Below are 23929 nucleotides of genomic sequence, written 5' to 3'. Positions count from 1 at the left end.
CATGCTTAGAGAATATTGTTCTGGATGCTATAAAAGAAAACTAGGCAGCCGATGTCCTTGATACTGGGAGAGGAATATGGTGTGTGCCCTTTGACCAAATCCATTCCCTTCCTCTTCTACCCTTCCCCTCCCCCCATGATTGTGTTTAGGAATGAAGTAGGGAGAACCAAGAATTCCATTTGTTGTGATCACAAACAACTCTGTCCAGTCAAACTTAAATTATCTCTTGCTATAACTCATTTTGTGGCATTTCAACATGAATGTACACACACTAGATCATTCAGAAGTGTTGCCATTCTCCCTCCATTCCATATTGTGAATTGAAGAGGGAATATTTGTGTATGAGGGTGAGGGTGGGGTAGAGGTAGCCATATATCTCTTTTTCTCCTGAGTGTATTTTTACTTCACTCAAAGAAAGAGTAGAATGAGGCTTATATAGAGAGTATTAAAATATCACATGAAAGGAGGGCTAGGTGGTGCAGTGAATAAAGCACTGGCCCTGGAGTCAGAAGGACCTGAATTCAAATCCAGCCTCAATCACTTAACACTTACTAGTCGTGTGACCTTGGACAAATCACTTAACTCCAATTGCCCTGCCTTTGCCCCTCCAAAAAAAAAATCACATGAAATCAGATCTGGAGGTAAAACAGATCTTAGAGGTCACATAGTACAACCCCATAATTTCACAAAGGAGCAAACTGAGCCCATAAGAGATTAAATGATTTGCCCAAGGTCACAAAGATGGTTAATGACAGAACAAAGATATGACCTCAGATACATGATTCTGATTTAGGGCTCCTTTCCAATGCATTACAATGCTTCCAACACACTACACAGCCTCATGTTCCAATAGCTTTGATTATCTCTTTTGCAAAGAACCAAATGCATTCTCTGGATGCAGACGGTAGAAGAACTTACATATATTTACCTCTTTGACCCTCATCTTTGAGGGACCGATGGGAAAAAGTTCTTTCTCATACTTTCCTTAAGAGACATGAGAAAACCAAGGAAGGTAGCACAGAGAACTTCTGGATAGCTAATGTCTCTGCTTTGGTTGAGAACTATGGTTAAGTTCCTAGCTTAAAAAGTTTGTCATTAAAGAGAAATACAAGTTCATGATAAATGATACCACTCAGAAAAATAACTCAAAGATCTCAAGGACAAGGAAAACTTAGGAGAGAAAGTTATATACTGCTTCTCTAGGAGGTGCAAAAGTTTTCATTCTGCAATAGGGAACACACAAAGCACAATAAAAAAACCAGGAAGAACATCAATAAAAAAGACCTTAACCGGTAGGAGAGTAGGTTGATTTGTCATGATTTTGCTGATTGCTTAAAAAGGAAGTTCCCTTCCATCAAGGGCCATACGTTGGAGCTTGGCACTAGTAAAACGGCCACTGAATAGTGACACTCTGTTCCACTGATTAAGAACATGTTGAGTAATTTCAACTACTCAGGGCATGTCTGTGAGGTAGGTCAGCTTGCTCTTTCCTTTACTAGAACTGTGTGATTCACGCTTTGAAAAGTGAAAATTCCATAAATCTCAAGTGAAGTTCTATTTTCTGATATTCCCAGACAAATTTTACAACCTCAGGAGCTTTAAGCATATACAAAGCGATTGGTCAAATGCTTTTAGCAATAAAAATACTTATAATGTTCAGCTGTTTATATAATCAATTCAACTTTTCTATCCAGGGATTTCTACCTTTTCTCCAGGATCTTACACAGCTTTCCAGATGCCCCACGCTGTGACTGGACCCTCATCAGAAAAGAAACAAAGTTGGGGCTCATGAATAGGTGAACTCCAACATTCTTACGGATTTCACTTTTCCCCCAGGCATGCATATAAACTACTAGCCTTATGGCACCACTCTGCTTGGGCTTGGACTGGAAAGAAAACAAACTTGGGATTGCTGGAAAGGCAACCCCCTTCTCTGACCTGTATTATCTGAACAATTCATAGTAGTAAGAGAGCAAAGTCCAGCTTTTTTGCTCCCTTATGTCTTGGTTTTAGTTCCTTATTACCCCTCTTCCTTTATGTGTGTGATGGGGGAAGGGGGATTTAGGGGGGGGATTATGCACACAATTCCTTCTTCTCAAGTGATGGTCATTGCCCAAGAATTCTTCCTCCTGGTCTCTGCCCCAAGCTCCTATAGGATGCTGTGTACTTGAAGAGACTTTGTCCCTGTCTGCCCCCATTGTCCACGTCTTTTTTTAGCTCTTTTAATCTCTAATCTGTCCTCCAAAAAAGGGAAAAGAAGCAAAAAAAAGCCCCCAAAAGTCCAACTCAGCAACTGCCCTTTTTTATTGACCTAGCACAAAGACGTGGCTAGATTCTGCAAGAACCAAGGTTACAGAATGGATAAATAGCAGAAGCAGCATTCAAACTTAGGTGTTACAATGATATATCCAGATTTTTAAGGTACCTCTGAGTTTGACTTAATCCAACCATCAATGGCACTACCTCTGTGAACCTTGGAGAAGTTGTTCTTTGGTTGCTTTGGATACAAAATGGGGACAATTGTTCTACTTATAGCACAGTTGCGGAGAGACTGAAATGAGATAAGTCATGGAAAACAATTTCTTTTTGTTTTTTTTTCTTTTTGGAGGGCAGTTGGGGTTAAGTGACTTTCCAAGGTCACACGGCTAGTATTTGTGTTAAGTGTCCGAGGACGGATTTGAACTCAGGTCCTCCTGATTCCTGGGCCAGTGCTCTATTCACTGCACCACCTAACTTCCCCTGGAAAACAATTTCTAAACAACAAGACACAATTGTCCTTATTTTAGGGTTAGGAAACTGAGGCCCAGGGAATTGATGTGATTAGCCAAGGCCATATAGTTGATAGGAACACCAGATCTAGACCCTGCTTTACAATTCCCACGATGGAAGGCTCTGTGATAGATTAAAGAAAATGCTGGGCTCAGAATCAAAAAGACCAGGAGTCAAGAACTGCCTACATCACTTACTACCTGTATGACCTTAGTCTATTCACTTAACCTCTATGGACTTCAGTTTCCTTATCTATCACATGAAGGAGCTGGCCTAGATTGTTTCTAAGGATGCTATGATTCTATGACCTTGTGGCACTTAGGTATATCAGAAAGACCTAAGTTCAAATATGGCCTCACATACTTACTAGCTGTGTGACTCTGGACAAGTCACATAACCTCTGTTTGCCTTAGTTTATTAAGCAATAAAATAGGGATAATCATAGGACCTACCTCCCAGGGTTGTTGTGAGGATCAGATAATAACTGTAAGGAGCTTAACATCGTGCCTGGCACATAGCAGTAGGTGCTACATAAATGTTAGCTATTATTATCACCTCACAAGGTATCTAAAACATCAAGCAAAATAATGTAGTGAAATGCAAGCACTTGATCATAAATGTCATTCCTCCTATCATACCATATTATCTCTTAAGTTTGCTGTGGTTACTAAAATACAAATGTAATTGTGTGCAAACTGCATTTTGTTTTTTATAATCATGGACACAAAGATTAGTGCAATTTGTGCATTTCAGTTGTGAAGATGGTTAAACTGATTAGCTCAGCTATGCTTTGATAAGGATGAGTAGGAACGTAGAGACATGGTCCAAGGCTCAATTTGCGAGATGTATTTCAGAGGCAACAACTTGGTTGATTTTCTGTTACTGTTTTCCAATATGCATGACTGCTATTAGAGATATACAGTGCAGACCACAGTGTCACAGACATTCAATGGATCTTACCTCTTGGGGCTGTTGGTACTGAGATGCTAACAATAGGAAAGCTCTTTGCGCTTGGAAGGCACTGTGCACCATCTCTGCCTGGAGAAGAAAAAGAAGGGTGACAGGTTAGATCACAGAATCAGAGGAGAAAGAAACCTCGGAAGCCATTCTGACTAACCAACCCGTAGCTGACTAAGAGTTTGCTTATAAAAGCCCCTCTACCACCCAGGGGTCATTACCCTTCACCTAAAGGTCTCCAGTAAGAGAAAACCCTCTAGTTTCTAGGACATCCCAAACCACTGTTGGACAGACCTAATAATAACAAACACAGAGTAGAGCCAAACAATTCTAATACTGTCTGGGGTCAAAGTATGAGTCTCATTCTGCATGCCTCATAGGCTTGTTGAGAAACTTAAAGATTTAATATATGGAAAGTGCTTGGTAAACCTTAAGGAGCTATATGAATGTAAGATATTATGGTAGTCTACACTGTTCACTAGTTTGGGGGTGTATTGGATCTCATGAATATAGAGCTCAAAGTTAATCCAGAAGTGCATGATTGCTACATTGTTGAGTTCTGGTTTACTTTTCCACTGTTTCTGAAGGAGGATTTTATTTTCCTAAACCAATATCATCTCAAAGGATATGACTAAATAATATAGCTTTCTGGTAGAGAAATATACTAAATAGTTTGCAAGTGTTGTGTGCCCCTCTCCCCACCCCCATGATCCTCTCTGAATCTGAATTCACATACATGGATTTGGTTTACAGGAGTAGCTACTATCCTTAGGATACAGGTGCATACCCTGCAGTATCATGCTTCTGAAACTACCACTAACGGTACTGCTACTCCTATAGCTCATAAGTTCCTATTAGTCTGTCTCCCATTAACAATCAGTCAGTAGACAATCAACTTTTTAGTGAAGTAGATTTTCATGAGTCTTTCTCTTCCCTCTTGTCTCTAATTTCTTGCCTTTTTGCATCCCTACGTGTCCTTGGGTGTGCATATCTGCTTCCAACTAGATGAACTGTCTCCTACCCATTTAGTAAATCTGATACAACAAATCTGGGGGAGAGAAGAGAAAGTCCCCTCCTTACCCTGTTGTTCTTTGGTACAGGTAAAGAAGGGATTTTATCTCCAGAAAATGCCTCAACTCCTCAACTGCTAAATGGCTTCTGCCCTTCAATATGGGGAAAGGAACTTTCACACACACACACACACACACACACACACACACACACACACTTTCATGTTCATATATATATACACGCACATTATGTCCAAAGGGGATGACTGATTCTCTTAGCTAATCACAACATGTTACCTGTATGGTGTTAGCTGCCTTTATCCAATGGCCAAGGACCTATAATACTTTCAACCTGATTAAAGACCTATTCACATCCTGTTGTAGGATTGTAAGAAAATTCCTTAACATTTACCCAATGTTTTACGATTACTTTCTGGATGCTCCTTACCACATAAATTGAAGAGAGACAGAGAGAGAGACAGAGACAGAGAGAGCGAGAGAGAGAGAGAGAGACAGAGACAGAGAGAGTGTGTGTGTGTGTGTGTGTGTGTACACACATCCTACCTTACATAAATGGATGGAAAAACTCCAAGGAAACTTAAACGCGGAAATCTAAAGTGCTTTTTAGCAATGCTCAAGTTACCCAAAAGGCATTGCATGAAGGGCTGAAACACAGTTACTCTGGGAATAATAACTTGGGATATCCTGATCAGTGTAGTTAAAATTTTAGATCAGAAATGGCCTTAACAATCTTTTCAAAGTTTTATGTACGAGTCATGTTCATTTGTGCTTTAAGGTTTACTATTTAGTTACCTCATATTAACCCTGATGAAGCAGGTAGCATAGTTCTTACCCTTCCTATTTTAAGTATGAGGAAAGTAAGACTCAGAGAGGTCAAGTCGGAATCCAGACTCAAATTTAAGTGTCCTTTCTCTATGTCCAGCACTTCCTCCCTGTTATGTGGAGTTTTAGGTCCTTTCAAATTGATTAAGGACCTCTCCATATCTTCTTGCTGGATTGTAGGAAAATTCCTTGACATTCACTTAACATTTTGTCATTACATTCTGGACCCTCCTTTTCTCTAATAACAACCTTTAATCAGGTGAGGGTTAAGCAATTATCTGGTGATCTGCATCAATGTAGAGGGACAACTTCATATGCTTGCTCCTCTTTAGATTGTTTTTTTCCCTAATTGCAAAACTTTTTTGTGGGGGGAGGTAAGGATGTCGAGGGGACTAATTATCTAGCTAATGATGATAAAAGCGTTCACTTTGTCTATGACAAAATAGCCTGCATGAAGTTTCCTTTGCATGATTCTCACACTAGAATCCTGGAATTCTGGGCTTTATTGGCACAGTAGAGACCACAGTCAAACAAATCATTCTTAAATCAAGCAATTCTCAACAGAGTTCCTAAGTCATATTTCAAATTACTTCTATTCAATCTCCTGGAAGACTCTAATGGAAACTTTATCCTTTTTTCTTTTCATTGATTGCTTCATCTGCAGCCAATCTCTTTAGAGCCCACTGAGTCACCTAATCAGGTAACATCCTATTTACAGGCAATTTCAGTGAACCTGCTGAGTCTGATAATGAGGGAAGGTGAATTTGGTACACTCAGCTGGTTTAAAACACTTTGAAAGGAAATGCCAAACATCCAGGTTTTTAAATAAATAAAAATAATTGAGGGGGCTTGTTAAGCTTGGTCATCAAGACACTCATGAGTGTGTGTATGTGTGTGTATGTGTGTGTGTGTGTGGTGGGCAGGGTATTGTCAAATCTATGCTTTAGGAAAATCACTCTGGCTGTGTGGAAGATGGACTGGAATAGGAAGAAACTCCAGGCAGGGAGAAAAATTAAACTATTGCAATAATCTAGATTAGAGATGACAGCCTGTACAAGGGTGGTGGCTATGTGTGTGGAGAGGAGACATAGATGGGGGATGTTGTGAAGGTGGAAACAAGATATGGGAAGTGATTAGATATATGGTGTGAATGAGAAGGATGACACCAAGGCTGTCGACCTGAGTGACAGGAAGGATATTGGTGCCCTAGAGGGTAATAGAGAAATTTGGAAGAGGGGTGGGGTTTAGCAAAAAGATAATGAGTTCTGATTTGTATGCCCTGAGTTTGAGGTGCCTATAGGATACCAGTTTAAAAAAAAAGACCTGAGATAAGACTTTGAGGTGTGAAATGAACACCCTAAATGTCTAATGCTTCTGGAGCTCTTTTCACATCAAAAGCCTCTGGGTAGATAAGAGTTCTAGAGCAGAGATATCAAACAACTCAGACTACTTCTGAGTGCACCCAAACATGATTAACATGTAATTGGGAAATATTTAATAAAATAAGTAAAAATACAATAATGTATAGATAAAATGACATTTTAAAAGTAAGCCAATATATGGCCCACAGTGATCCTTATGCATAGATTGGTGCCTTCTCCTCTTTCTATTTGAATGTGACACCAACTGTTCTATGGAGAATCATTCCAACAACAGTATAAGAGAATCAATCAAGCATTTATTAAGCATCTACTTTGTATTAATCTTCCACTTAACATCTGGATAAGTTTCCCAGCTTTGGAAGGCTATCTATGTGTTGTGATCTGAGGAAATCAAAAAAGCATCCTCCATCTTCAATCCCCAAACACCTCTCCCACAGGTCTGCCAAGGCATAAAACAAAACCATTAGAAAATGATTCTTTAGGTCTATAAGTATTTCTGGTTTTAAAGAGCATCCAAAACCTCTGATTGAGTGACACATTAGCCCTTTATTAGTTTGCAGATTGGCAGAGAGGAATGGCACAGGAATTAATTGACTGCTGACAGCTTACTTTGAGTCTGAGGGGAAAAATAAGCTGAAAAGATTTGAGGGTGCCAAAGACAGAACTGATAATTTTGTGAAGGCTCATACCTTATAGTAGTTTTCAGGTGTCTAGCTCAGTGCCTTTAAACAAAGTAGGCACTTAATAAATGCTCAATGCAACTATATGGAAGGATGAATAGGTACAATGCCAAAGGTGGTCAGTCTTTGAGTTGGTGGAAAAAGAAGCAGTTTTCCTTCCCTATAATATTGATGGATGATGCTTCTCTTCTCCAATTCTGATTTACATCCCATTGGGGTACGTACTTAGTACTGGGCCCTTTAATGATTTTATCAATAATTTGGATAAAGACAGAGATGGCATACTTATACAATTTACAGATGGCATGACACTGGAAAGAAGAGTGAACACACCAGATGAAAGATTCAGGATTCCAAAAAGATCTTCATAGAAACAAATCTAATATGATGAAACTTAATATGGGTAAATGTAAAGTCTTAATTTGGGTTAAGAAAAATCTCTCTCAGGCATAAAATATGGGAGTATGGCTAGACATTAGTATCTGGAAAAGATAAGGGGTTTTACTGGGTTGAATGCTCATTATGAGTCAACAGTGTTATGTGGCAGCCAAAAAAGCTAATATGACCTTAAGAGGCATGGTGTCCTGGACTAGGAAGGTAAGAATACTGCTGAACTCTGTCTAGGTCCAACCATATCTGAAGTAATGCACTCACATTTGGGTGCCACATTTTAGGAAGGATATTAGTAAGCTGGAGTAGCTAGAGGAGAGCATTCAAGATGGTGAAGGAACTAGAAATTATAAGGATGAGATAAAGGAACTGGAGATATTTAACTTGGAGAAGAGAAGACCTGGTTAGAAGGAGGGGTCATGATGGCTGTCTTCAATTATCTCAAGGACTGTAATATATATAGTTTTTAAAGCAATCAGGGTTAAGTAACTTGCTCAAAGTCACACGGCCAGTTATTTCTGAGTGTGGTGCTAAGTATCTGAGCCCGGATTTGATCCCCAGGTCATCCTGACACTTACTCGCTGAGCCACCTGGCTGCCCCTAAGCAATTGGGGTTAAGTAACTTGCTCAAGGTTACATGGCCAGGTGTTTCTGGGTGGGTCCTAAGTGTCTGAGCCCAGATTCGATCCACAAATCATCCCGACAGCGGAGCCGGTGCTCTTACTCACTGTGCTCCCTGGCCACCAAAGGACTGTAATATGAAAGAGAGTTAAACTTGTTATATTTGGGCCCAGAGGACAGAATTAGGAACAATAGGTGGAAATTGTAGAGAGACACATTTAGGCCTAATGGAAGGAAATTCCTAACAATGGAAGTTGTCCAAAAGTGACCTGACATTCTTCAAGTGGTAGTGAGCTCCTCCTTTTTGGAAACCTTCAAGCAAAGGCTGGATGACTACTTTGCTGAAAAATAATAATTGGATTATATGGTCTCTGAGGGTCCTTCTACTCTGAGATTCTATAATTCTGTGATACTCACTGGGTCTTTTCATCAAAATATACACTGGATAAAAATTATCTAGCACTAGCCTGGATAGACTGATTTAGGAGGTGAACTAGTTGAAATAGTCTTACTCATTTTTATATAATAAGTTGAAGCTTACAAAGTACTTGCAGCAACTATGTGAGTTGGGTAGTTACAATGGCATTATTAAACCCATTTTAAAGATAAGTAACTGAGGCCCAAAGAGTGAATATGATTTGCCCATGGTATTGGGCTACTAGACATGGCCTCAGGAGACAAATCAGTTTGGGGCCCATGTACTACACAGAGAAAAAGAAAGCTCCTCTTCTGAAAACTTACTGAACCTTTTGAAAATGCCTCAATAATTAATAAATTTCCTCTTTCATTTATCCATCAATCAAAAAGTATTTGTTGAGTAGCTAGCTTATAAAGCACCTATATGAGTTTACAAGAAAAAAATATATACCCATGGAAAAATCAGTGAAAACTGAATTGTGAGGACAATTTTAAAATAAATAAGTATGTAATAAAGTGCTAATTTTGTAGGTTAGCTCATTATGAACAAAGCACTGATAATGGACTGTTGAGCTCATCAGTCCATGCAGGGAAAATAAAGATTTCTTGTACTTTTTGATAAAGAGAAAATGGAGATAGAGAAACCAATTCTGATTCATTCTGAATAAGCAGGTTTTATCTGTGGACTTCAAAAGGCTATTCCTTGGAACTCTGTCATTCCTCCTCACCATGACCTAACATGTTCTCTTCTTAGTGCATGACAGGAGAGTTTTCACAAAGCTTGCAACTCCCTGGGACAGTTGAATTTCTGATGTACTGAGTATACTCCTAATAAAATTGAACCTAAATTTAGAGTCTGACTACGGAAAGGAAGCAATAATGTCACACACGCTGGTTATTTAAAAAAAATCTTCTGGCAAACTTCATTAAACCATAAACACTGTTAATTTAAAGACGCCAGTCTGCTTGAATACCAACCATATTGTACAAGAGGGCTAATTTCAGGTTCTGCCCTAAGCGCTAAAGGATGTATCAAAAGGGCAATAATTTTTATTAGGTAATTTGTTCTAAACTAGAACCTCTTGTGCCCTTACAGAGTTTCCTGTAGTTTAAAAAATAATGCTGTCCGCCTTGGCAGAAGAGAGAAGTGTGTTTATTTAATAGCGTTAGGCAGTTCTGCAGATTGGCAAATGAAAAAAGAGGAGGTGTCCTGGGAATGTGGATGCTAACCTACAAGGAACTAATCTTTTTTCCCCTCAAGGCACTGATAATACATGAGAGCCATCCATTATTATTAGAATTGTTGTCTAGGCAACTGCCAGATCACATGATGACATCTGATGCCCAGTACTAACAATATAAAACATACATTTCAACGGGCTGTTTGTTGTTTCAATACTTGTAGATGCCCCAAATGTATTTTTTTCTGAGCCTGAGGAAAAGAACCCCACAATTTAAAAAAAAAAGGAATCCCTAACCCAAAGATGGAACAAAATATATCAATCTTTTAAAAATGAAATGCCTTCTGAGAAAAGGGATAAGGAATGATGGAATACAATTTCATTATCATTTCTTTGCTTTTCTAACAGAAGTAAAAGAAGTATTTCCAGAGTCTTGTAACAAAATTCTATTCCAGCCATGCCTAGTGATAGAAAAACATTCTTATTTTGCCTCAATTTCATCACCTCCCACCACATAAATTCATTAGCTAGATCCTTTCCCTTCCCCCAAGTAAATGGAGAGACCTCCCATTTGAAGGCCCTACGTGGCTGTTGGTATCTAAATGTCCATTAGAATTTGCCCTTATCTCCACACTCCACATACGCCAGGTTATTCCATTTACATGGCTCACTTGCCCCCATGTGGTTGCCACACCCTCTGGTCAGCTGTGACCCCAGTAGCACACACAGAAGACGCTCTTTCCAAGACACAGAACGTCTCAGTTTCCACAGTCCCTTTTCCTTAGTGTCTTGCTGCTTTTCTGGTACCTTGACCCCAATATAGTGATGTCCTTTTAGTCCTCCTTGAGAACAAAGGACATCAACTATAGTACTTCCCTAGTTTTTGACACACAAATTCATTTTAAATTCCACCTCATATGTATTCCCAACTACAAGATATTTACTTAACATCTGAACCAATGGGAGAGTGGTATAGATCAGTGGATCACATAGCAAACTCAAGTAGAAACAGGGCCACTAAACCATATATAAGAATCCCTGAAAGTTGTCTGTTGACTTAAAAACTATATATTAACATTTTCTATGTTCTATTTTATTTTTAGTTTTTTTATTAAATATTTCCCAATTACATTTTAATATGGTTCTAAGTAATTCAGACTAGCTAGCTGGCCTCATTTTTTGAAACCTCTGGTGTAGATAATCCACAAATTATCATACATTAATTGATAAATAAATATTTATTAAGTACCTACTATGTGCAACCACTGTTCTAAGTGCTGGGGATACAAAATGAGGCAACAGACAGTGTCTGGCCATGAAGGAGCTTACAATCTAATAGGGGAGACAGAATGCAAAAAATATATGTGTGTGTACACACACATACACAGCAAGCTATGTACAATATAAATAGGCAATAATTAAGAGAGGGACGGCACTAGAATTAAGAAGAAATGGGGAAAGCTTTCAGTAAAAGATGGGATTAAGGATTCATTAAAAGCTGGGACTTAAAAGAATCCAGGGGAGTCAGTGGGTGGAGCTGAGGAGGGAGAGAATTCCAGGCATGGAAAATAGCCAAAGAAAATGCCCGGACTTGGAAGATGGAGTGTCTCTTTCATGGAAGAGCCAAATGTCAGTAGGGCAAAAATATTTGGCTTTGGGATGAATTATTCTTATTACCTTTTATGTTCCTGGACCTAATATTCTGAGAATTAACAATAATTGAAATGAAATGACGAAGTTAGATAGATACTTGCTGTTCTCTGTACACAACATTCTGCCTCCTACCTCCATGCCTTTGTACCAGCTCCCACCCTTACCCACCCCTGACCATGTACTTCTTCCTCACCTCTGCCTTTTAGAATCCATAGTTCCTTTCAAATCTTACCTAAGTTGTTACCTCTTACAAGAGCCCCCTTTTTTTTTTAACTGAATCCTAGCTTCCAGTGCTACTACCAACTACTTGACATTTACTGCTTATATATTTCCTATTTACTTATATGCATCTCTGTTGTTTCCACTGATAGAATACAAACTCCTTGAGGGCAGGGATTGTTGTATCTGTATTCCCAGCGCTTAGCACAGTGCCTGGTACACAGCAGGTGCTCAATAAGTGCTTGATGACTAATTTATTGACTGTGACAATTGGACTTGTGAGAGGTTGTTTAGCTGTGTGACTTTCCCATCCTATGTTATTTCTGTTTTGTGCCCCATTTGATGCAGGTAATACCAACTATTACCTATCAGACCAAAGCGAAGAACCATAGAATCACAAAATCAAGATTTATAGTACCTTGAGGTTTGTACCATAAGAAATGATAACAATTTCAGAGAAACCTGGGAAGAACTGTATTGACTGATACAAAGTAAAGTGAGTAGAACCAGGAAAACAATATATACAATAACAACAGTATAAAGAAAAAATGGAATTTGAAGGAATTTAAAACTCTTAGTTAAATCACTAGTCATGATTGTAGAGTAGAGGTGTCTAACTAATACAACCCTAACAATTAAACTGTATTGGGAAATATTTAACAAAAATTTAAAAAGTACAATAGAATACTGATGATGTTAATATATGGTTTTCTAATTTAATTCCCAGTCTGTAGAGATCCTTATTTTTTGGTTTAGTGGCTCCTATTTCTATTTGAGTTTGACATTGACATTACCTATGCCTGAGTACGAATCCCCCTCTTACATAACACCTGAGAAGAGTTCATCAAGGCTCCAGTGAGAAGCAGTCTATTACCTCCAGACACTGCCCAGACCACTTTTGAGCCATCCAGACTTTTTAATGAAGTTTTCCTTTACACTCTGCCCAGTGCTACTCTACCATTACAGTCTTATCTCATATAATACAATCATCCAACCAAGCGGTTTTACATTCTGTCGCCAAACAAACTCTGTGCCACAGACCTTCCTGCTGCCATCTCTAACCATGCTGCTCAATCCAGTGACCTTTTCTCAGTTCTTCCTTCTCCTTGACCTCTCCACACCTTCTGATATTTAACTGCTTCTTATTCCTCCATAGTTTCTCTTCCTTTGCAAAGTACTTTACACAAATATAGTAATTTTTAAGCTCTATAGGTCATATCTTATATTTACTACCTTTCCTCGGTTGTAGCAAACAAACATATAGTTTATGTTAACAAGAACAAATGACAATGTAAATAAAAGCTTGAAAGAAACTTGGCACAAGCAAATTGTATTGCTAATAATCTTACTGTGGATAAATAAGAGTTAACTATCTTTGTTACTTAACTTCTTCTGGATTTTTAAAAAGGTGTTTAGCAGGTAGGGAAAAGGACCAAAAAAAAGAAAAAGCGTATAAGTGTATATCCCAAAGAGCTCTGTTTACCTTCTGTGACTTCCTTTACCTAATTTACCCTCTGCTCTAGGAAACACAATCTCAACTTTTGTTCTTGGTAGGGTAAGGAATTAGAAAGGGGGCATTAGAAAGCAGAATCATTTGTTAGGTAGGTTGCTATCTTCATTTTTGCCTTTAAATACTATTTCTTGGGGGATCAAGGCACAGAAGGGGGTTTATTAAATCAATATTAAGAACATATCCACTACAAGTCTCCAAAGCAAACATCAAATCCATTTCTTATAATTGCTTGCATTTAATTAAGTTGCCAGGCTAGCCCACCAAAGCTGGCTTTTTACCAATTTATAGCTAAAATACTAAACGTCTGTAATAAAAGGTAGAAAATAATACTTGTGACATTAGCTATCACCAAAGAAAAGCTAGTAAATTGAATAAGAAATAGCTCAGTGCTAATATTTGACAAAAACCAGTTTAATTAGGACACAAAAGTACACAGACTCTTGCAAAGCCTGAAGGAATGGCTTTATCAAAAAAGAGATTCTGAATGAATAATGTATACATTTGTTTATTTAACATGCAAAGAACCTGAGGAATTTAAAAGGGACATTATTGTCCAGAAAATGAGTCCAGGATAGGAATGTATACAGGAATGCAACTTTCCTGTCAGGTCTCTGGTGAAAACATTTCCCTCCACTACCCTCCCTCCTCACTCCATTTTCTGACCTATACTAATATTAGTACTAGTACTGAACTGCTGAACAAAACTTAGCACCTTAATTTATTTAATTTCAAAATTCTGTGAGGAATTTGTTATATTTTCCTTCCTTCCTCCTCTCTCCAACAATATAACTTTGAACTTATTTAAACCTCGAGGGACTTAATGCAATGTACTCACTTTCTGGCAAGAGTTATTTCCACTAGTTGGCTTGTCCCAGGCCACTCAAGTTAGTAATGGAAAAAGAAACGAAATTAAATTCTTTGAGCCTTTCAATATATTTATTGACCTTTGAAATATCAAACTGTTATCTTGAAAAATTATTTAAATTGTAGTATGTATATTTGTATCTCCATTAGATTATAAGATTCCTAAGTTGGGGGTCATGTTTTTACAAGTATTTTTATCCCCCTACTGGCTTGTGTACCAGGTAGCAAAGCATAATGGAAGGAACACTGGATTTGCAGTCAGAGGTCCTGGATTTCTTCTTGTTATTATCTTTGATATTATTAGATGCTTATATAGTGATTTAAAGCTTGCAAAGAGCTTTACATACAGGGTGTAAAGACTTTAAGGAGAACCCCATATATTTTCATTTGAACCTTACAACAAACCTATGAAATAGGTACTATCAGTCATTTAATAAGCATTTATTAAGCACCTACTATGTACTAGAAACTATGCTATGTGTTGCAGGTCTTATTTTACAGTTAAAGTAACTAAGACTTAGAGAGATTACGTAGCTTGCCCTGGTTACCTATGTAGCTTACTAGTATCAGAGACAGAATCTGAACTCATATCTGCTAGACTCCAAGTCCCTTCTTATTGTTATGGAGAAGCCAGAAATCATATCCCCCAAACCTTCTCTCCTTCTCACCTATCTCTGCCCCACATCAAAGTGAAAAAAAAAAAAAAGAAAAACAAAACCTTTGTTAGAAATATACAAAGCCAAGAAAAACAAATTCCAACATTGGCCATCTCCAAAAATGCATGTCTCATTCTGTGTCTTGAACCCATCACCTTTCCCTCTGAGGTGGGTAGCAAGCTCCAACTTCAATACTCATAGGTGTCAACCGAAATAGAAAGAGGAATAACTAAACCATACATAAGGATCCCTGCAGGCTGCATGTTGAGTTAGAAAACCACATACAGGACCATAACAGCTTTTGGTTGTGTCTAAGGAAAAGGGTAAGGATAATTATAGTTTAACATTATATTCTATTGTATTTTTAAAATTTTTGTTGAATATTTCCCAATTTAATTTTAATTGGAATAGCTGTACTGGTATGATATCTCTGCTTTACAATTCTAGTTGTCATTTAAGGAACTAGAGTTCTGTAGTCTTTCAAATTTGTTTTTCTTAGACTTACAAGAACTGAGGCTGAGTGAAGTGAGCATAACCAGAAGAACACTGTACACAATAACAATCACCTTGTGCAATGCCTGACTTCGACAGACTTAGCTCTTCTCAGCAATAAAAGGATCTAAGACAATTCCAAAAGACTCATGATGTAAAATGCTATCCACGTTCAGAGAAAGAACTATGGAATCTGAGTGCATATCGAAACATACTATTTTCTTTTATTTTTGTTTTTTTTCTCATGGTTTTTCCTTTTTGTTCTGATTCTTCTTTCACAATATAATTAATGTGGAAATACATCTAATATGATTGCACATATGTAGCCTATATCAGATTGCCTGTCATCTTGTGGAGGGGGGGAGGAGAGAGAGGGATAAAAAAATCTGGAACTCAAACTCTTATAAAAGTGAATGTTGAAAACTATGTGTATTTGGAAAAATTATTAAGTGCAAATTTGTTTTCTTTACCCTATTGTTGCTATTGTATATATTGGTTCTGTTCACTTCACTTTGCATCAGTTCATAAAAATCTTCCCAGGTTTCTCTGAAATTGTTCCTTTCATAATTTCTTATGGTGTAAACCTCAAGGTACTATAGAAATATGAGTTATTATTATGTATATGTCAGAAGATCAGACTATCTGCATCCAAAGAACTGATAAACAGAAGTGTTGGAGCCACAGGTGTGAGAGACACTGTGGCAGTCACAAGATGCCGGAGGGGGTGCACGTGACCTCTGAGGGGCAGAAGCATGGAGACGTGGAGGCCGACTCTGCCGGGCCGAAAGGGCTGACATGGCATTGAGCGCAGGGCCGTGGGAGCTGACTTTGCCAGGTTGGGAAAGGCCGACGTGGCATTGAACGTGCCTTATCAACACGGACTCCTCTTAACACATACTCCTTTGCCCTGCACTCAGGAGAGTGCACGATTGGCTCCCACATGGCATGTGACAGTAAGAAGAATGATAAGGATATTAGGGAAAAAGCAAGGGGAGGCTCCCCCTCTCTCTCTTTCTCTCTGTCCCGCTCTCTCTGTCCCACGGTTCCACTCTGCTGTGTTTTGATGGCCACACTGTTAAGATGTAACTGAATAAAGAGCAGCCTCGCTTGGCAACCTCCGTGTCCTTGGGTGTTCTGTGGGGGTGTTCTTCTTGGAGACAAGAAGCCGGAGACGTCCGAAGACCAGGTATAAGGTAAGACAAGGCCGGAGCTGGGAAGAGCCCAGCACAGAAGCATGTGTAGAATGATTTTACGTGTGTGTGTGTGTGTGTGTGTGTGTGTAATGGCAGCCATCTCTAGGGTGGGGAGGGAAGAAAAAAAGAAAAAAGTAATTTGTCTGATAAACGTATTATATATTTAAAAGGAATAGCAAAGCATACGTAATAGATTTGCCGTTTCACGTACAATCATTTTTTATTCTTCTACTATGTTATGGAAATACTTGTTTTATTTCATAAATAAAAAAGGTCAATAAATATTTTAGTTCATATTTTGCCTTTGTTTTTGTCTTTGATTTCCTTGTGGTTTAAGAACTCCCAGTTTTGCCCTAGTTTCTATATTGTGTTTTAAACCACAAGGAAGTCAAGGGAGTCTTTCACTTCCTTATAGTTTAAGATGAATAATGGGATATATGGATCAAAGGTAAGGCCATTTCCAATCTTTCTTCCCCTCTCTTCCAATTCCCACAAATAATGCTATTTTTTTTTGTTTTATTTGTAAGCTAAACATTTACTCTAATCATGGTTAGTAAGCTTAAGAATGGTGATCATATCTCTGTACCAAGGAAAAGGAAAGATAGATTTGGAAATGAAATCATTTCATGTTTATTACTAGTCTAGAAAATTGCAGTTTCTCACCTTCTTCAAGTCTACTGACCTTTACCTCCACAACATTGTGCAGCCTTTAAATTTTATCATAATTCAGAATTGTTCCATCTTTGAAATTTTCTGCTTTGAAATCTACTTCTTTGACCATAACATCCTATCTCTCTACCTCTCCCAATCATATAGAATCTACCTTATATTTATTATTACCTTTAGGTTTTTTGCCTCTTTCTAACTTCCCTCTTTACCACTCCTTTTCTGGCATTACTTACTTTCTTTTGCATCAGTTGATAACCATCTTTCCATATTTCTCTGAATTTTTCAAAGTTATCATTTATTATAGCACTATGTCACTAGACTCATATATCCTGTTTCAATACACACTCTGCTCTAGAAGCATTTACCCTTTTAACTTTCTGCCCATCCTTAACTTGAAATCCCTAAATCTAGGCCACTTCTACTGTCCACTTTCTTCCCCCTCCACTTCTCTGGCTGCTGAGAATTGCTGGAAAATATTATAAGACCATATTGACTGGGTCCACTAAAAAATTCATGCCACCTAACCTTACAACTTCTAAACTGATCTCTAGTTTATTTCCTATTTCAAACTTGATAATGGCCATTCCAAATTGTTTCTAACCTACTTGATCCACTAATCCTACCTCTGTGTCAGAGATTATAACCCTTCGAATGGACACAAAACCCTTAGGTTAAAAAAAATGGCCAGGGAGTATCAGGCAAAAACCAGTTATCTGTGTGTATAAGCATCCATCTTATCATGAGTCAATTCCCTCTTGATGTTTACCTGTTTAAATCCCTGCTGTTCTTACTGTTAAGGTCATAAACAGATATGACTCAGTTTAAGAAATATGTAGAATATGGCAATCCAGTTACACCAGAAACAGAAGGAAAAGTACTTGGGATGTGGGGGCATAGGATGATCAACCACTATGAAGATGACAAATTACTGTATTAGACATGCTTTTCTATGACTTCTCTTTCTATTATTTCATTCTTCACATTGCCACCAAGGAAGGGGGTCAGTGGTTCCTTTTTCTCTTGGTCTTTTCCTTAAATAAGCTTGTTAATTCCTCACCCTTCTTCATTCATGGTCTTGAGGGTACAGATGATCTGTTTGGAGCAGTCACCTATACTAGTTACCATTGGTTTTTTCAACATGCCCTGCTATTGTGGAACCCTGCCCTTAGGACCCTCAGTAAATGACTTTTCTCATTTTAGAATTAGAAATTGCAGGTCATATAAATTAATCTCTCTCAAATTGCCTGTCATACTTCAAAGCTTCTCCAACAGTGTCAAACAGAAACAGATCTTCATGGGTCAAATATTGACTTAGAAAAACTCAAATTAACATTATCTCTATTATATTGCATTTTAATTTAGTTTGTTAAACATTTCCCAATTACATTTTAATCTGGTTCAGGTCCCACTAAGAAGATTTTCAGCCATCAAGTCTGACACTTCTGTGTCATACCATACTATCTACCCCCACCTTTACTTTGGAAGTGCCTAAACTAAAATTTTTCCATCCCACACATTCTTCCTTTCTTGTTTCAGAAAATAAAATTTTCCTCCTTCTAGTCAAACTTAAATTTTCAACCTTAGCTTCTGCTTCCATTTCTTCCCCTTTCCTTCAGGGGTGTAATTGGTTGATCCTTCCCAAAACCATAACTAGGGTGGATGACCCATGGTGTCAATGTAACCCAAGGAACATACTTCCTCCCCATAGCAATTCTTCAGCGCTGTCCTGTGCCATAGCCCTACCTCCCGCACACAGTAACACTACTCCTGTTCCTTAATCCAGTGCTGGCTGCTACCCCCAAGGTTCTCTCCCAAGACCTGACTTCCTTCCCTACTGAGTCTCTGTCTTCTGCCTGCCACCTCTTCCCATCTCCTAAATCAGTGGTAGAGAAACATTTTGCTACTTAAAGCATCATCTTGATTTTCAATATCATGTTTTTTCCAAAATGCTTTTTATCTGTTGAAGGCAAAAGGATTTAACTTGAAACTATATTTGATTCATAAGTGACTCATATGTAAAATATCCAAAAATCTACCTCCTTTCTCAGGCTTCTTCTTTTTAACTATGTCATAAAAGGAAAAGATATTTGGCTTACAAACACATGTTATACATTTCCTAAATGGTTATAACATCTAAATAAAATGTAAAGTTTTCAGCATCAAACACATTTTTCTTTATAGTTTTCAAGGCTATAGCAATACTGAACAAAAATGAAGCAAAAAAACCCCCAAAATCTCACTCTGCCCCCCTCCAAAGTCGATAAGTATAAGGAAAAGTATTCCATATCCAATAATATGCAATGTAAATGAGAATGCCTATCTCTAAATATTATGCTTAAATTGCATTTTAAATCTACATGCACCTTCTGGAAAACATACATGGCCTGGAGACATAGTTACTTCAATTCTCTTTCCCCATGCCTTTGCATTGACTGTCTTTAATGCCTGGAATGCTCCCTCTTCTTCTCCTTTGAATTCCTGGATTCCTTCAAGACCCAATTCATGACACTGTCTATATGAAGTTTTCCTTGTTCATTATAGCTGCTAATGCCTTCCTCTCCAAGTTTGACTTGTATTTGCTTTTATGAGTTTTGTATGTAACCTGAGCTTCTAACCAAGTCTACAGCATTTTGTACGTTGCTGTGGATACAGAGGAAGATTTAATTCCTTACTGGTTGAAAGAATGGTGAATACGCACTGGGTATCTGCCTGTGAAAGAATACACTGTGGTGGTTCCAGAATATCTATGGAGAGAAACATGTTGTTACAGAGACTTTCAGGAGATATACAGATGAAGAAAGAATCAGACACTTGGAGAGGGAAGCTCATTCCTCCACAAGAAGCTTGCATCCCTAGACTGTTAGAATGAACCTCTGTAAGTGGGTAAGGCCCTCTTTCTTCATTTGAGCTGAAATCTCATCTTACTCTTAGCTAAAGAGCTCATTAATTCTTGTCTATTCTTTGGCATATTCTAATCTGTGTAACTTCTCTGATTTCAGTAGGCTGTTTGTTTAAATAAACAAGCTAACTCATTATTTGCTATTTGTCATGGTCTTTTGTGTAACTAGCATTTGGTGGGAAGGAGCTACGCTAGTGACTATAAGCTAAGGGTTACCCTCCTCATTAAGAGTGACATGGGGACTGTGGCAAAAGAGGTGCACACCAGTGAACTGGCAGTGAAGCCATGAGTTGTCACCAAATCATACATACCTTTTGACCCAGTTATACCACTTCTAGGCCAGCATCCCAAAGAAATTAAATAAAGAGGAAAGGGATCTATCTATACAAAAATACCAACTTTCTTCAAGGTGGCTAATGAGAAACTAAGGTGGTACCCTCCTATTGTGGACTGGATAAACAATATGAATATAATGGGATCTTATTGTGCCATGAGGAATGATGAAATGGGCAATTTTGAAGGAAACTGAGAAGACCTTTATGAACTGATGAAGACTGAAGTAAGCAGATCAAGGAGAATAATTTTTACAATTGTAACAGAACCCCCCCCAATATCTTTTAAAGACAAGACACTCTGAATAATGCAATGATAAATCACAAGCCCAAAACAATGAATATGAAGCATTCTACTTATTTCATGACAGAGAAGTGATGAACTTAAAATGCAGAAAAGATATGTATTTTTCGACATGGCTAATGTAGGAGTTTGTTATGCTGGACTATGCAGCTATGTACTGAGAGATTTGTTTTTCGAGGTTTTAAAACTTGCTCAATAGAGAATGAGAGGGACAGGTTAATTAAAAATAGTGATGGCTCAAGAAATAAAAAATAAACTACTGAAAAAAGTTTAAAAATGACGAGGCAAACATCTCCCTCTGAGTTACATTTGTCCTCAAGACAACCAATATTTGAAGGGCACAGAGATATAATTTCAGCCTGATATCCCATTTGAAGATAGGGAAGGAGATGACTTATATGAATGCACACACACATATACATATGCATATATGAATGTATACACATATACACACAACTACATATGTGTATATTGTTTCCTCTATTAAAATGCAAGATCCTTGACGATAGAGACTGTTTCACTTTTGGTTTTTTATGCCCAATGCCTAGTACCATGCCTGATAAATGCTTACTGATTGATTATTCATTGTCTTAATCCTTTCAGATGTCTGTGATTGATCCCTCTTAACAGCATATGTAATTGGCACTGAATGGTGTAGATTAGGATTAGAGAGGGAATGGAGAAAAGCCAACCTATCTAAAACATAAAGCAGCTATTATCTTTGGAAGGGGTTTCTGTCAGACAATTAATTGGGTTATTTTAAAATTTGGATATTAAAATGAATGCATAACTTATTGGCACTGTTTTATGAAGAAGGAGAAGTGGTGCCACACAGTATATTTAAACTCTGACTAGGTGATAACCATAATCTCTGAAATCAATTTGTCAGAAAAAATGTGTGCTGCTTACCCCTAAATGGGCATAAATATGCTATATCTCCATAAACAGCAATATCATGAGCCTCATAGAACTGAATTGTTCCCTGTTTGTCCTGAGAAGGTCACTTTTAAATCCTATCTTTTTTACTTCAAAGTCAGAAGAGATCCTGAGAAGGGCCCTGGACCCCTTTTGCCTTTTGGTCAGGTTTATATCAGTCTTCATGCAAAAGGAAAGACAAAGAAGACTTGACATTTGACAAGTCTGGTGACAAGGTGTGATGTTATAGAAGACCAGACTCGGATTCAAAAGTTCTGGGTTGGAATCCTGATGCTGACACTAGCTGTGTGACTGTGGGCAAATCACTTAAACTCTCTGTGCCTCAGTTTCCCAATATATAAAATAAGTAGGTTGACATGGATGATCTTTAAGGTCCCTCCTAGTCCTAAATTCTGTTACTAAATGATCTCTATTGGTGGCCTGACAGAACAAAGAGAAATAAAGGCACAGAGAGCTTAAGGGACTCACTCAGTCTCACAGCAACATAGCCTGAGCCTCCTGAGTTCAAGAAACTCTGCTACTTAATTACAAATACCACCTAAACACAAAGAGTCCCTAAGAGACTTAGCAATTCTGAGAATTGCCTTGTGTTTGAATTACTCAACCAGAGAATTCAATTTCCCTTAAAAAAACTGGCTAGTGACTACAGAACAGCAGAGGCCAAATTTATTGGAAGGCTATTTCCTATCCTGCTTAATCTGGCACATAATGGCAAAAATGAATTAAGTTAGAGAAGGGAAAGAAAGCCTGGGGTGTTCAGAAAGACACCGTGCAGCTTTAAAATGTTTAAACTTTTATAACAAGGGTTATAGGAAATACAATAGAAACAATCTACACATGACATTTAAAGGCAAAATGACTTTTTCTTCAAGTGACGGGCAAGTAGGTAGCGTTAGAGTTATGGGCCTATAGTTAGGAAGACTCCTTCTGGAGTTCAAAACTGGCCTCAGACACTTACTAGCTGTGTGACCCTGGCCAAGTCACTTAACTCTGTTGGCCTCAGTTTCCTCATCTGTAAAATGGGTTGGAAAAAGAAATGGTAAACCACTCTAGTATCTTTGTAGAGAAAACCCCAAATGGGATCATCAAGAGTTGGACAAGACTGAAAAGACTAAACAACATAACTGATAGGGCCTTCAACTGTTTTAAGACTCTATTGCTATTATCAATTATAACAATAGCTAATATTTCTATAACACTCTAAGCTTTGCAAAGTGCCTTCACATATGACCTTGTTTGACCATCACAACCCTGTGAGGCAGGTGCTACTACTACCCCCATTTTATAGAAGAGGAAATGGAGGCAGAAAGAGGTTAAATGACTTGCCCAGAGAAACACTGCTAGGAAGTATCTGAAGCAGCACTTGAACTCGGGTCTTCTTGACTCTGTTAAGCAGGCTATCTTCTATGTGTCCCCAAGATGCCTCATCTGTGGTAACTATTTTTCTTTAATAACAGGAGTGAAAATAAAAACACTTTGTACATAACTGTGTAATGTAGTTGTCCAATGTTTTAATACATCTGTCTTTAAAGGACACTTAAAGATTGTTCCATAACGTCTATAACTTATGCTTCTAAAATAAAAAAAAAATGTACAAAGCCTTTTTGAAAACCCTCTAAAATTCCTAGTCAACTAAGGTATGAGGTTGCTAGATAATTTGGGGCAATCACTTCACTAACCTTGGATTTCTCATTTCAAAAAAGGGGTTAGGAGAGAAGTACTGGTAAACATCAGATGATCTTATTGTTCAGTCTTTTCAGTCATGTGCATCTCTTTCTGACCCCATTTTCGGGTTTTCTTGGTAAAGATACTGGAGTGGTTCACCATTTCCTTCTGCAGCTCATTTACAGATGAAGAAACTGAGGGTTAAGTGACATGCCCAGGATCATACAGCTAGTAAGTGTCTGAGGCCATATTTGAACTCAGGAAGATGAAGCTCTATCCACTGT

At 38.1% G+C, this 23929-nt stretch overlaps 1 protein-coding gene across 4 annotated transcripts in view; it reads right to left on the bottom strand.

The window, feature by feature from the left end:
* CAP2 (cyclase associated actin cytoskeleton regulatory protein 2) overlaps nucleotides 1-23929 on the bottom strand; it is a 157729-nt gene that overhangs the window by 77960 nt on the left and 55840 nt on the right. For all 4 annotated transcript variants that reach the window (XM_069092464.1, XM_069092463.1, XM_069092466.1 and 1 more), the window contains exon 4: nucleotides 3730-3807. In XM_069092464.1, coding sequence (XP_068948565.1) covers nucleotides 3730-3807 — 78 coding nt within the window. The remainder of the gene's footprint in view (nucleotides 1-3729; nucleotides 3808-23929) is intronic.

This window comes from Petaurus breviceps, unplaced genomic scaffold, assembly GCF_028583685.1.
Source record: "Petaurus breviceps papuanus isolate PSGF00001 unplaced genomic scaffold, PetGlider_PUasm1.0 190, whole genome shotgun sequence".
Taxonomy (NCBI): domain Eukaryota; kingdom Metazoa; phylum Chordata; class Mammalia; order Diprotodontia; family Petauridae; genus Petaurus; species Petaurus breviceps.
The sequence above is the reverse complement of the archived record's forward strand: the minus strand, read 5'-3'. Positions and strand labels throughout refer to the sequence as shown.